Source organism: Protopterus annectens, chromosome 10.part0 (assembly GCF_019279795.1).
Source record: "Protopterus annectens isolate FY-2018-M chromosome 10.part0, PAN1.0, whole genome shotgun sequence".
Classification (NCBI taxonomy): domain Eukaryota; kingdom Metazoa; phylum Chordata; order Ceratodontiformes; family Protopteridae; genus Protopterus; species Protopterus annectens.
In genome coordinates this window covers 1,826,174,762-1,826,190,070 of record NC_056744.1, presented here as the reverse complement: position 1 = coordinate 1,826,190,070, position 15,309 = coordinate 1,826,174,762, and the positions used below count along the sequence as shown (strand labels likewise).

Here is a 15,309-nt window from a genome sequence, read left to right as displayed (position 1 = left end):
AGGTGGTTTACCAAGGGCCCTGTGCACTCAGGGAGAGGTGCACAAGGGGGAAGTCACATTGGGCTGTTTCCATTTTGTGCCGTTATCATTTCTGTCAGAAGTGCTTCCATCCCTGCTTTCATTGTTGAAAAATACTTTACGATTCAATTTCCTCACATATTGTTTAACATCTCTCACAGTTTCCACCAAGTTACTTCTGTTAAAAGGTATAAAAATCAGATTGTTACCTAAGATGCCTTGCTCTAGCTGAGTCAGTGGTTTTGTTGAGTGGTTCCAGATCTTAGTCCTATTTTGTTGTAGGTTTTTGCGGGTCCCTTCTCTTCTGTTAATCTGTCTGAGTCCTTCAGGTCCTTGGCTTCTTTCCAGCATCTGTTCCCCTGTTGTTGGTGCTGCTATGGAGACGTCTGAGTTGAGGGTGAAAGGCTTCTCTGTTGTGTGTCTCCATGTTGGAGTCTGGTGGTTCTGGTTGATGAATGTCTCCCTCTGTGATGTTTTCATCATGTCTTGTTACCTCATGTTGGTGCTGGGTGCATGTAAATCGGGTCCAGGTTCCTGGTGGCCCTGATGAAAATCGTGCCTGTTGTCTCCTTCCACTTGTCTCGGACAGCAATGTGTGTGGCCAGGATCCCTTGTGTTCCAACATCACTTGGGGAGGTTGTTAGGTTTGTCATGTTTCCATTGCCTAGCAAAATGTTTCCTACTATTGTGTCTAAGGGAGTATCTCCTTCTCTTGGTCAAAGAATGAAGGTTTTGGTTCCTGCTTGTTACTTAAGTCCATGTTGATACCTCCTTCTCCTGGTCAAAGAATGAAGGTTTTGGTTCCTGCTTGTTCCTTAAGTCCATGTTGATACCGCCTTCTCCTGGTCGAAGAATGAAGGTTTTGGTTCCTGCTTGTTCCTTAAGTCCATGTTGATACCTCCTTCTCCCGGTTGAAGAATGAAGTTTTTTTGGTTCCTGCTTGTTCCTTAAGTCCATGTTGAGACCTCCTTCTCCTGGTCGAAGAATGAAGGTTTTGGTTCCTGCTTGTTCCTTAAGTCCATGTTGATACCTCCTTCTCCTGGTCAAAGAATGAAGGTTTTGGTTCCTGCTTGTTCCTTAAGTCCATGTTGATACCTCCTTCTCCCGGTTGAAGAATGAAGGTTTTGGTTCCTGCTTGTTCCTTAAGTCCATGTTGATACCTCCTCCTCCTGGTCAGAGAATGAAGGTTTTGATTCCTGCTTGTTCCTTAAGAACATGTTGATACCTCCTTCGCCAGGTTGAAGAATTTAGGTTTTGGTTCCTGCTTGTTCCTTAAGTCCATGTTGATACCTCCTTCTCCTGGTTGAAGAATGAAGGTTTTGGTTCCTTCTTGTTCCTTAAGTCCATGTTGATACCTCCTTCTCCCGGTTGAAGAATGAAGGTTTTGGTTCCTGCTTGTTCCTTAAGTCCATGTTGATACCTCCTTCTCCTGGTTGAAGAATGAAGGTTTTGGTTCCTGCTTGTTCCTTAAGTCCATGTTGATATTTTGCATTTTCTTCTCCTTGATTTTGTTTTCAAAGTCACTTATTCTATTTTCAAGATCTAAAAATCTAGAAGTGGAGTCGGCTTCCCTTGCATAAATTCTCCATGTTTAGGATTTTGCTGCTAGTAGAATCCTTCTGGGTTTTGTTATGCTTAAGACCCCAATCAGCTTGAGACTAGCATCCCTTAAAACTGTGCCCCACTTTCTGGTTAAGTCCTCCTCCATGCTGCTCCACATGGTTTTCTTGAACAGCTTTAGTCCCCTAGGAATCATTTCTTTTTCAATACTGTTCTTGAGGTAAATTTCTTCCCAGTATAGTCCTTTCAGTCTTTTTAGTTGTTCTCAAGGAGGAGAAAGTTGTCTGTAGGATCATGTTGGAAGTTGTCTCTTGGTGAGTTGTCTGTGTGGCCATCATGCTCAATATACTGGGTTATGTTTACCCAGGTAGATGTCTTCAGAATGTTTTAAAGTCTCAAGTTGTCCATTTCCATATCGCCGGTGGTTTGAGTCTTGAGTTGTCCGTTTCCATATTGCTGGTGGTTTCAGTCTCAAGTTGTCCATTTCCATATCATTAGTGGTTTAAGTCTCGAGTTGTCCATTTCCATATTGCTGGTGGTTTAAGTCTTGAGTTGTCCATTTCCATATCACTGGTGGTTTAAGTCTCGAGTTGTCCATTTCCATATCACTGGTGGTTTAAGTCTCGAGTTATCCATTTCCATATCACTGGTGGTTTAAGTCTTAAGTTGTCCACTTCAATATCGCTGGTGGTTTAAGTCTCAAATTGTCCATTTCCATATCACTGGTGATTTAAGTCTCGAGTTGTCCATTTCCATATCGCTGGTGGTTTAAGTCTTGAGTTGTCCATTTCCATATCGCTGGTGGTTTAAGTCTTGAGTTGTCTGTTTCCATATCACTGGTGGTTTAAGTCTTGACTTATCCATTTCTATATCGCTGGGGGATTAAGCCTTGAGTTGTCCATTTCCATATTGCTGGTGGTCTCCTTATAGTGATTCTCTCAAGTGGATAACTCCTTGGGCCTGCCAAGGATGAACAAAAAACAGAGGTAATTCAGAGGGTTTGAGTGAAGTCTGGTATCCCACCTGTGACCCAGAGGGTGACAGGACTAACAAGAAACAGACTACAAAGGATTAGACCAGATAAAGTCAGTTTAGAAGTCAGTTAAAAAGATAGATGGATGAGTGTTCTTAAGTGAATAAACTACAGGAAACTTCAACAAGGTGACTTTATTCCTCCCAGAGGAAGGGTATCAGAGAGAAAGAGAGAGAGAGAGAGAGAGAGAGAGATAGAGAGTGCCCAAGATCTACTAGGTAAAATGATTTATCTGGACCAATCCTTTGTCCTCTGCTTCTTGTTAGTCCTGTCACCCTCTGGGTCACAGGTGGGATACCAGACTTCACTCAAGGTCTCTGGATTACCTCTGTTTTCCATAAACCTGAAAATGCAGGCATTGAAAATAGGTACAAAACCTCTTGAAAAGTAGGTGCATCCAGTCAAAAAAATCTGTGACAGTTAATTAGCATAAAATCTGAATACCACATAGCGCATAACTGTTCCCTCTTCCAACTGAATTGTGAGATAAAGTAGTTAGAACCATAAATACTGGCAGTGACAAAAATGATGCAAATATATAAGCATAGTATCAAAGACACTGTCAAATACTTACACAATGAAAAGCCATGTCATTCTGCTCCTGAATGATGTAAGATGTGGGTCCTGTCTTCAAATTATTGGTTGAAACTAGTATACTGGTTATGTTCTGCTGTTTTTGTGTACTAAACAGCTTCAAAAGTCGTGTGTGGTGAGGAGGACTAAGAACATTTTGTAAAGTAGTAAATCAATATTCATCCTCTCAAATATTTACTCTTAAGGGGTTTCATGTAGTTGCATTTTCTGAAAAAGGAACTGCAACCTCCACTATCATATCTGAAATGTGTACTTGGACAGTGAGAATGAAGGAGCACAACTTATTTAGGACCGGTAACCAAACTGACATGTCATGCCATCAAATGTCAGTCTTTCTGTACTTATAGTATTACACTCCCGTTCTTTTTTGTGCTTGTGAGATTTTAGTTTCATATCTAGCACTTTCTATTTATTACTCTAGTTCTCACTTTCTTTTCCCTTTCATTGTCACTGTGCTAGTTTTAATTTGAGGCAACTCACGTATTTCCACATATGGTATAGCTCGCTGCTTACTTCTTCTTTTATTTAACTGACACTGTATAATTTCCTTTCCTCTGTTTAAACAAAATGTGGTTATCTTCTGCATTGCATATTCCAAGCAGCACTGGGGAACCACACCCTTGATAACAGATGTTCAGTCATACTACACCACAAAAACTGAGTCTACAATTATACATTTGTTTTACAATTTTTCACAATGCTACAAATAAGCTAGCCTTATAAATGGTCATCTGTTGTGCAACTACACTAGCCTTGTAAATGTTCAGTTGTTTGTTGTACAACTACACTAGCCTTATAAATGGTCAGTTGTACAGCTACACTAGCCTTATAACTGGTCAGTTGTAATACAGCTACACTTGGTGCACAGTATGTAATTCGATTAATACTTTTGGTTAATTCCATCAACAACTCATGAGGAATATGTAATTACAACAACAACAACTCATGAGGAATATGTAATTACAACAACAACTCACGAGGAATATGTAATTACAACAACAACAACTCATGAGGAATATGTAATTACAACAACAACTCATGAGGAATATGTAATTACAACAACAACTCACGAGGAATATGCAATTACAACAACAACAACTCACGAGGAATATGTAATTACAACAACAACTCATGAGGAATATGTAATTACAACAACAACAACAACTCACGAGGAATATGTAATTACAACAACTCACGAGGAATATGTAATTACAACAACAACAACTCACGAGGAATATGTAATTACAACAACAACTCACGAGGAATATGTAATTGCAACAACAACAACTGTGTGTGATTATTTATATTGAAGCTTTTTAGTGGAATACAATATCTATACATTTACAAGTAGAGGTAGTATACTATAATATAAGTAGTTTAATATCAAGAGAAAATAAAGATAGCTATTTCTGACATCATATTAAATAAATAAATAAATAAATTTAGCATACATAAAAAACTATGGAATTTTTTTGTATGTTTTTTGTATGTTTGTTTCTCTATATATATTGAACTATTTCTGTCCATGGTTTACAATATTTACATAGACACACATACCTTTAAGTATACTTGTAAATAATATATATTCTTAAATAATATCAATATTTAGAGAGGTAATATAATTTTAAACATCTTTCACTGATACATTCATTTACACTGATATAATAGATAAGTTATAGCGTCAGTGATTGTATGAACTAGAATTATAAATTCATGTTTTTTAGAATGTGTTTTATATTTAACATTGCTTAATAGGCCTATTTTTGATCTATTTTTGATTTATTTTATTAAATAGATTTCTATCTAAATGTTGATTTGATTTTAATACAGTGATTCAACTTAGCTATGAATTTAATTATACTTGTTCTTTCAACATTGTGATTCTTATTTCTTTTTAAGGAGACATATACTATGTGATTCTCCATTAGCTCTCTTTTTGATTGTTTAATTATTCCAGAAAGAGCGGGAAATTAAGCTCTTTAATTACTTAATTATCTAATTGTTGCTACTATAAAAATGCTTGAATTTCTCATTTAAAATGTAACCTGAAGAAGCATACCAGTGTGTATGCGAAAGCGCTCGTTTTTTGGAATAAATTATACTTTTATTACATCATGGTGATCCTTGCTTGGTGTTCCTGAGACTAATTACAGCAACAACAACTCACGAGGAATATGTAATTGCAACAACAACAACTCATGAGGAATATGTAATTACAACAACAACTCACGAGGAATATGTAATTACAACAACAACAACTCATGAGGAATATGTAATTACAACAACAACAACTCACGAGGAATATGTAATTACAACAATTCATGAGGAATATGTAATTATAACAACAACAACTCATGAGGAATATGTAATTACAACAACAACTCACGAGGAATATGCAATTACAACAACAACAACTCACGAGGAATATGTAATTACAACAACAACTCATGAGGAATATGTAATTACAACAACAACTCATGAGGAATATGTAATTACAACATCATAAAGATGTTTCAGAAATATGCTTCTCTTACTGTAAATGGTAATCCCAAAACAGAATAATAGAGGTCCTATAAATACATAGATTATGTGGATTATGTACCCTAATATAGCCTCTGTAGCATAGTGGGCAATAAGAGAATTGCAAACTGTGCTTCATGTGGAGGTAATTCAACAACTATAAGCTAAAGTAGTGTCCTTATTTCTATATGCCTTATCTGTTGGTGTCATTAGTAGTGGGGATAGGCAGGCAAGTGAGCTACAAATCCTAATCTGCTGTCAGTGACTGAGTAGTACAAAAACTGTGAGGGACAGGGAGGCAAGTGAACTACAAATCCTAATCTGCTGTCAGTGACTGAGTAGTACAGAAACTGTGAGGGACAGGCAGGCACATGAGCTACAAATCCTAATCTGCTGTCAGTGATGGTGTAGTACAGAAACTGTGAGGGACAGGCAGGCATGTGAGCTACAAATCCTAATCTGCTGTCAGTGATGGCGTAGTACAGAAACTGTGAGGGACAGGCAGGCATGTGAGCTACAAATCCTAATCTACTGTCAGTGACTGAGTAGTACAGAAACTGTGAGGGACAGGCAGGCATGTAAGCTACAAATCCTACTCTGCTGTCAGTGATGGAGTAGTACAAAAACTGTGAGGGACAGGGAGGTAAATAAGCTACAAATCCTAATCTACTGTTAGTGATGGCGTAGTACAGAAACTGTGAGGGACAGGCAGGCATGTGAGCTACAAATCCTAATCTGATGTCAGTGATGGCGTAGTACAGAAACTGTGAGGGACAGGCAGGCACGTGAGCTACAAATCCTAATCTGATGTCAGTGATGGCGTAGTACAGAAACTGTGAGGGACAGCAGGCACGTGAGCTACAAATCCTAATCTGCTGTCAGTGACTGAGTAGTACAGAAACTGTAAGGGACAGGGAGGTAAGTGAGCTACAAATCCTAATCTGCTGTCAGTGACTGAGTAGTACAGAAACTGTGAGGGACAGGGAGGCAAGTGAGCTACAAATCCTAATCTACTGTCAGTGACTGAGTAGTACAGAAACTGTGAGAGACAGGCAGGCACGTGAGCTACAAATCCTAATCTGCTGTCAGAGACTGAGTAGTACAGAAACTGTGAGGGACAGGCAGGCACGTGAGCTACAAATCCTAATCTACTGTCAGTGACTGAGTAGTACAATAGAGATGGGGACATGTCCTTATCTGCTTCTGTCTGATAAATAAATATATATATATATATATATATATATATATATATATATATATATAGTTTTGAATGTTTCAGTCAGTGTATTTGGCTGACATCTGTTTACTCGACTTCTTTAGGTTGACTGTGTGAGATCTCACAATTCTTGGGGTCTGAAAATATTTCTTTTCCCTGACTTTGCAAATTCTGAGTTAGTATATATATATATATATATATATATATATATATATATATATATATATATATATAATTAGCAGAGGATATAGGGTTCATGAGGCCTTGGCCCCTGCAAAAAATGAAGTTTTGTTATTTTATTTATTTATTTTCTTTTAGTTTTGCATGCACCAAGGCAGTTTATCAGCAGATGCATATTAGTGGGTCAACATTTGCGTTTTCAACGTGTGTGTGTGTGTGTGTGTGTGTGTGTGTGTGTGTGTGTGTGTGTATGTATATATATATATATATATATATATATATATATATATATATATATATATATATATATATATATACATACATACACATACAAACACATATTATATTAATTGGAGGGGTCAGCCTTCTACCTTCTATCAGTGTCACTGTGTAAACAGAATTTTGATTGTCTGCATAGATGTCAGAACACTTACTAGAGTCCAGGTGACTAAGTAGTGATCATAGACAATGATTTTATTACACTGAATGAGTATTATATTCACAGTATAGTCACAAGGACTAGTAATATTAGCTCTGTTAATGTGAACTTTGACAGCAACAGTGACAGAGTGTGCAATAACATGATGGTGCGCTGACTGCACTTATCATGAGTGTGCACTAACATGATCATGAGCTCATGTGCGCTAACATGATTGTGCACTTATGAGAGTGCACTAACATGATGATGCACTGACTGCACTTATTGTGAGTGTGCACTAACATGATAGTGCACTGACTGCACTTATCGTGAGTGTGCACTAACATGATTGTGCACTGACTGCACTTATCATGAGTCTACACTGAGTCTGCAAAGACATGATCATGTACTGTCTGCAGTCACTGTAAATGTGCAGAGATATGATCATGCACTGACTGCACTCAGTACAAGAACATGCACAGACAGAAATGGTTATGCATTGAATGTGACCAGTGTTAGAGTGTACACAGACATGATCAAGCACTGACCACATTTAGTGTGAGTGTGTGCACAGATTAATATGCTTGTGTGCTGAATTATGTCATTGTAGGAAAGTGCACCAACATGGTCATGAACTAACTGCACTCATTATGAGAGGGCACACATAAACAGACAGATCTTGGGCTGACGGTGTTTAATGCAATTGTGTACTTTACTCTGTGGGAGAGCATGCATACAAGTCTGAGACTGCATAGACAGATGTGATTGTGGCCTGATTGCATTCAGCGTGACTGTCAGTGTCAGAATGTCTGCAGTGGACAAGACCATCTGAGGACTGCACCCAGTATGACAGTGATAGATTTAACAGGCATGAAATCTGTACAAAAAAATAATTAAAAAAGAAAAAAAAACATGAAGCATCCAAAAATGAGAAAGCATGAAATTAGCAGTCAGGTTAGTGAACAAAAGTGGGAGAGAGATGGGTAATGGTTTCAGCATGTGGAGCAGCAGGTTAGCTCAGTAATTACTGCAGTGGTTGAAAATGTGAGATCTGCAGGAGAATATGGGGACATCGTGGGAGAATATGAAAGCTACAGAAGTCAGCACACTGCCTAGTAAGATGAGACATGCCAGAATGGAATTGAAGAGAAAGTAGCAGAGATAATTAAAAATGTTTCATTCAAGACAGATGGGAGTGAGAGGTAGTGGGCATGGAGAGATGGGTTGTCAGAAGAGCAAAAACAAGTTGGGTGACACAAAGTAAGGTGAAAGGAGAAAGTGGAGATGCAGACATGAAACAGAGGACAAGGAGAAGGCAGCCATGTTGGAGAGACAAGTGCAGATAGCAGTAAGAAATGATAAAGAAGAGTGTGAACATAAGGTGGTCATACAGGAACTGGTACAACTAGGAGAACAGGAAGGAAGTGGGCAAGGAGAAGCAGCCAATTATATGGGAGAGACAGATGGTGAAAGGGAAACAGTGAAAAGAGTTTGTAGAAAGAGTACTAGAGGAAAGAGAAAGGAATCAAATGGATCACAGGGAGAGAGAAATGAGAAAGAAATCAAATGGATCACAGGCAGAGAGGAATGAAAAAGGAATCAAATGGATCACAGGGAGAGAGGAATGAGAAAGGAATCAAATGGATAATAGGGAGTCAGGAATGGGAAAGAAATGAAATGGATCACAAAGAAAGAGGAATGAGAAAGGAATCAACTGGATCACAGGCAGAGAGGAATGAGAAAGGAATCAAATGGATCACAGGGAGAGAGGAATGAGAAAGGAATCAAATGGATCACAGGGAGAGAGGAACGAGAAAGGAATCAAATGGATCACAGGCAGAGAGGACTGAGAAAGGAATCAAATGGATCACAGGGAGAGAGGAATGAGAAAGGAATCAAATGGATCATAGGAAGTCAGGAATGAGAAAGGCATTAAATGGATCACAGGGAAAGAGGAATGAAAAAGGAATCAAATGGATCACAGGGAGAGAGAAATGCGAAAGGACTCAAATGGATCATAGAAAGTCAGGAATGAGAAAGGAATCAAATGGATTACAGGAAGTGAGGAATGAGAAAGAAATCAAATGGATCAGAGGGAGTGTGGCAACTACTGCAGAGAGCAAACAAGGTGGGGTATTGGAACTAAAGGCAGAAAGTTACAGATGGGAAGAGAAGGGATATGGGATGTGAACTGATGGAGGAGAAAGCCACTGTAAGGAGAAATGAGAGGGTTTTGATAACTCAAAACTCAATCACCACCAGAATTAAAAGGCTTAGCAAGGGAGACATGGAGGTCAGATTTTATGGAAGCTGGTCTCAGGTTTCAAGTATTGCATAGGATGAAATGATAGCACATATAGTCATCAAGGGTGGACAGGTTGGTGCATTTTGTAGTGCACAGAGACACCGATGCCTTATCAGAGTAGGCAGCTGAGATGGTAGCAAGCTGGGCCAGGGAGGTGGCAATGAAATGATAGGATAAGGGTTCAAGAGAAGTGCTATTGTGCTAGCAGTCAACACACTGACAGAAGAGAGGATTATAAAGTATAATGACTGGCCATGCCAGTGGAAAGGCTGAAAGGGTACAGACCAGTAGGATGATGGGGACGCATCTGGCAGAGAGGCTATCTCTATGCCAGGGCAGACTCTATCTTCACCCCAAAGGGTAACACTGCTCTGAGCTGGGTGTGAAAGCTATCCCTAAATCAGTCTATTTTTAAAATCAGATGGCAGGGAGATGCATATTACAGACCCAAAAGATACTTAAGTAGTACGGGTTAATATTACTATGCAACACAAGAAGTCTGGGCAAGAAGATGGCGAGCAGTGATGCAGAAGAGGAAGGTGGATATTAATTAGTATTACAATGTAATAATGTAATGTAAGGAGCCTGTGTAAGGAGATGGGGACCTGCAGGCAGTGGTACAGGAGGGGAGGGTGAACATTACTTAGTGTTACAATGTAACAATGTAATATAAGGAGTCTGGGTAGGGAGATGGGAAGCTGTAGGCAGTGGTACAGGACAGGAGGATGGACATTAGTTAGTGTTACAATGTAACAATGTAATATATGTGTAGGGAGATGGGGATCTACAGGCAGTGATACAGGAGGGGAGGGTGGACATTATATAAAGTGTTTGTGTAGGGAGATGGGACCTGCAGGCGGTGATACAGGAGGGGAGGGTGGACATTATATAAGGAGTTTGTGTAGGGAGATGGAGACCTGAAGGCAGGGTGGACATTACTTAGTATTACAATATAACAATGTAATATAAGGAGTCTGTGTAGGGAGATGGGGACCTGCAGGCAGTGACACAGGAGTGTAGGGTAGACATTACTTGGTATTACAATTTATCAATGTAGTATAAGAAGACTGTTTAGGAAGGTAGGGCAGCTGCCGCCTGTGATACAGAAGGGGAGGGTTGACATTACTTAGTATTACAATGTAACAATGTAATATAAGGAGTCTGTGTAGGGAGATGGGGACCTGCAGGCAGTGATACAGGAGAGGAGGATAACATTACTTAGCATTACAATGTAACAGTGTAATATAATGAGTCTGTGTAGGGACATGGGGACCTGCAGGTAGTGATGGACAAGGGAAGGGTGGACATTACTTAGCATTACAATGTAACAATGTAATATAAGGAGTCTGTGTAAGGAGATGGGGACCTGCAGACAGTGATACAGGATAGGAGGGGGAGATTACAATGTAATAATATAATGTAAGGGGGGTAGGAGACAAGCCTAGGAGAAAACACACCATTTAGCCTAAGAGACATTGCAAAGAAAATCATGGAATCTTGATAAAAAGCTGATTGATTTCCTAGACCACAGAAATTTCTAGGAGAACAACCAGTCTGGGTGCCTGACCAGAAGAAGAGTGTGTGTGTGTGTGTGTGTGTGTGTGTGTGTGTGTGTGTGTGTGTGTGTGTGTGTGTGTGTGTGTGAGTGTGTGTGTGTGTGTGTGTGTGTGTGTGTGTGTGTGTGTGTGTGTGTGTGTGTGTGTGTGTGTGTGTGTGTGTGTGTGTGTGTGTGTGTGTGTGTGTTCGTGTGTGTGTGTATGTATGTGTATCTTTCTGGGTGGGTGTGTTGACATAAATAATTGTGCAGTACTGTGCTAATTGTGAGAGTCTACACAGCCAGGATTGTACCTGACTGTACTCACTGTGAGAGTGTACAGAGGCAGCCATGATGATACAGCAATTGCACTCAGCATTATCAGAGCCATTCATTCAGTCACTGGTGCTGTAACACTGACTGGGAATGACAATATTAGAACCATGGTCAGCATGCCAGTGCTGATACACTGTTTTTGTGCAGACGTAGTAGTGAATCATGTGACTGCCGATAACAATGTAACAAACTACATACTCTGTTTGACATGTTCTAGAGACTTGTGAATATTACTGACTTTTGTTTTTTTTTTCAGCTAATGAAGCCCCTCCATGCTGCAGCGAACACTTCCCAGCCTGTACTCACCAGTGAACAGATACAGACAATCTTCTTCCAAGTACCAGAAATACATGCAATTCACAAAGAATTTTACACCAAACTTTGTCTGCGACTCGAACTGAACGACCCAAACATGCAAGTTGGGGACCTCTTTGAGAAATTGGTTAGTGTTTTACTAACTTTGTAACATTATGTAAATCCTACTGCCTAAATATTTAACACTTTTTCCATAAACATGGGAATGTACACACTGTTTTTCTGTCCTCCTCCTGCTGAGTTTACTTCCTGTTGGTCTTGGCATGTAATCTCTCCAGAGTGTTACTAAATACTAAATTCCACCCCCCCCCCCCATTGAGGGTAGCCCCAATGTAACACATCCATTTAAGACAAGGCAAACAGAGAGTACTTTTAAATTAAGAAAAAAATTAAAGAATTAATTAAAAAAAATAATAATTTTAAATTAAAAAATTAAAAAGTCTGGGATCGTCCATTTCATGGCAGTAGGTGATGACCTGGTATAATTGAGTTGGGGAACACAAAGAAGAGCTCTGTGTGCAAGGGTGCCCACAGGCAAGTGTAAGGGGGTGCACTGCACCCCCCCCCCAGAACCGGATGATTTTATTTTAATTAAAAAAAAAAGTTTTTTTTAAAGGATGTTCCTCTTTAGGAACACCCTTTGCATCCTGTGCAGTCACACAGATGCAACAGGTGTTTGTGACCTGTTTTTGTCTTCTGTGCATAGGAGCCGCCTGGAATCATAGCACTTTTCAACTGCAAAGACCTGTTTTAGGAGTCAGGACCCAATAGTCATGTGTGTGTTGCATGAATTTTAAACACAAACGTGCGCGGGAAGAGAATCACATCATTGCTGCCAGAGAGTCACGCACAGTAAGGTCATGTGAGGAGGACAATTTTAAAACTACTTTAATGTGACACACAAAAGGGATGGGTGCTCTGTATTCCATGTACTTGTAAGTAAAGATTTTAACAATGTGTTTGAAACTAATTAATCTGTATTTTAGTGGACTTTACTGGTTGTAAATGGAAAGAAATTTAGATCCACCTTTTTCATTGTGTTGAATACCTAAAGCAAGAGTGGTTTGGTTTATGTTATAATTAAGAGAAATGCATTTGTTCAAAAATAAATAAGCATATTAAGTTTTGTCTAGCAGGTGGTGGCTGCAAAGCATTGTGGGTTAAAAAAAGGGTGCATCAGCATGTTTGCAGTTTGGTCTCACTTAGCTGTTGGCAGTAAGAATTAATTAAAACTATTACAACATTTAGACCAACTGTTAAATTTCACCACACCATTAATTGGTAGAGAAATGGTGCAAAAAAGGTTAATGTGGGCAAATTAAGGTCAACATACATTAAACAAGTCTTCCTCCCCCCAAAAATTAACAAATAAGTAAAAATAAAAATGTTTATAGTCAAGACTGAATTGTTTCTGAAGCATTTCTAAGACAGTAGCAACTAAGGCCCTAGGGCCTATACAAGCCCAGCCAAAAAGGTACCATGGCTTTTGCCACCCAAGAAAATGCCAGGATTAGTGATAGGAGAAGCTGAGGTAAGACTTAGGAGTGTGAAATTCCAGTTTGGTTGAGCTTTTCTTGCAGTTTTTACTACCTTTTTGTTTGTATGATCTTTCTACACGTTGGTTTGGATGTTACTTAATTGAGATATTTTGTAGGTTTCTTAATGTTTATGAGGTCCAACTTGGTTTAAAATGTATTTTTTAACTGTAGCCAAGCTACCTACTTATGCTGTGCCAATGAGGTCAATTAAAAGTCTAAACCATACAAATCCACAGCTAGCGGAGTTTAGCTTTATTGGCTTGAAGTATCTTTTAAGCCTTTGACAAAGGAAAAAGTCATGGGCATTCGGAAGCCGTGTTGCTGAAACACGTCAGGTCCTTATGGGGTTATTTGCTTATATTTTAAGGGCCTGCATTACAAGAATTTTATCACGTAATGAAAACTCTAGCTTGGCTCTGTCTCTTGCTGTGTTTAGTGAATAATTTGTCTGTGTGACCTTTTTACCCTTTGGTTTAGTGCCAAGACTTACCACTGTGCAGCAAGTCAGTTTGAAAGCTAAAGTACAAAGAAGCAAGTATGTATACATGTATGGGAACGCTTTAAAGAAAAGACAGTCTTGACATTTGTAGAGAACTGTTAATGCAGGTGTTATCAAAAGTATACCATCAAGGACTGCCATTTATTTATGAAACTTGCTGTTAGTCACACTGTAAGCACTGCCATGTTATGAAACTGCTGCTGGGCTTGCTCCATTCACTGTTTAAGCTGCTGGGCTAAGTTGCTCCATTCACTGTTTAAGCTGCTGGGCTAAGTTGCTCCATTCACTGTTTAAGCTGCTGGGCTAAGTTGCTCCATTCACTGTTTAAGCTGCTGGGTTAAGTTGCTCCATTCATTGTTTAAGCTTCTGGGCTAAGTTGCTAAGTTCACTGTTTAAGCTGCTGGGCTAAGTTGCTCCGTTCACTGTTTAAGCCTCTGGGCTAAGTTGCTCCGTTCACTGTTTAAGCTGCTGGGCTAAGTTGCTCCGTTCACTGTTTAAGCCTCTGGGCTAAGTTGCTCCGTTCACTGTTTAAGCTGCTGGGCTTGCTCCATTCACTGTTTAAGCTGCTGGGCTAAGTTGCTTCATTCACTGTTTAAGCTGCTGGGCTAAGTTGCTCCATTCACAGTTTAAGCTGCTGGGCTTGCTCCGTTCACTGTTTAAGCTGCTGGGCTAAGTTCCTCTGTTCACTTTTTAAGATACTGGGCTTGCTCCGCTCATTGTTTAAGCTGCTGGGCTAAGTTGCTCTGTTCACTTTTTAAGATGCGGGGCTAAGTTGCTCCGTTCACTGTTTAAGCTGCTGGGCTAAGTTGCTCCGTTCATTGTTTAAGCTGCTGGGCTAAGTTGCTAAGTTCACTGTTTAAGCTGCTGGGCTTGCTCCGTTCACTGTTTAAGCCTCTGGGCTAAGTTGCTCCGTTCACTGTTTAAGCTGCTGGGCTAAGTTGCTCCATTCACTGTTTAAGCTGCTGGGCTAAGTTGCTTCATTCACTGTTTAAGCTGCTGGGCTAAGTTGCTCCATTCACAGTTTAAGCTGCTGGGCTTGCTCCGTTCACTGTTTAAGCTGCTGGGCTAAGTTCCTCTGTTCACTTTTTAAGATACTGGGCTTGCTCCGCTCATTGTTTAAGCTGCTGGGCTAAGTTGCTCTGTTCACTGTTTAAGCTGCTGGGCTAAGTTGCTCCGTTCACTGTTTAAGCTGCTGGGCTAAGTTGCTCTGTTCACTTTTTAAGATGCTGGGCTAAGTTGCTCC

At 39.7% G+C, this 15,309-nt stretch overlaps 1 protein-coding gene across 1 annotated transcript in view; it reads left to right on the top strand.

The window, feature by feature from the left end:
- The window catches only part of LOC122814070 (active breakpoint cluster region-related protein-like), a 1,143,696-nt gene that overhangs the window by 436,969 nt on the left and 691,418 nt on the right, over positions 1-15,309 (top strand). The window contains exon 4 of the mRNA XM_044086683.1: positions 11,971-12,156. Coding sequence (XP_043942618.1) covers positions 11,971-12,156 — 186 coding nt within the window. The remainder of the gene's footprint in view (positions 1-11,970; positions 12,157-15,309) is intronic.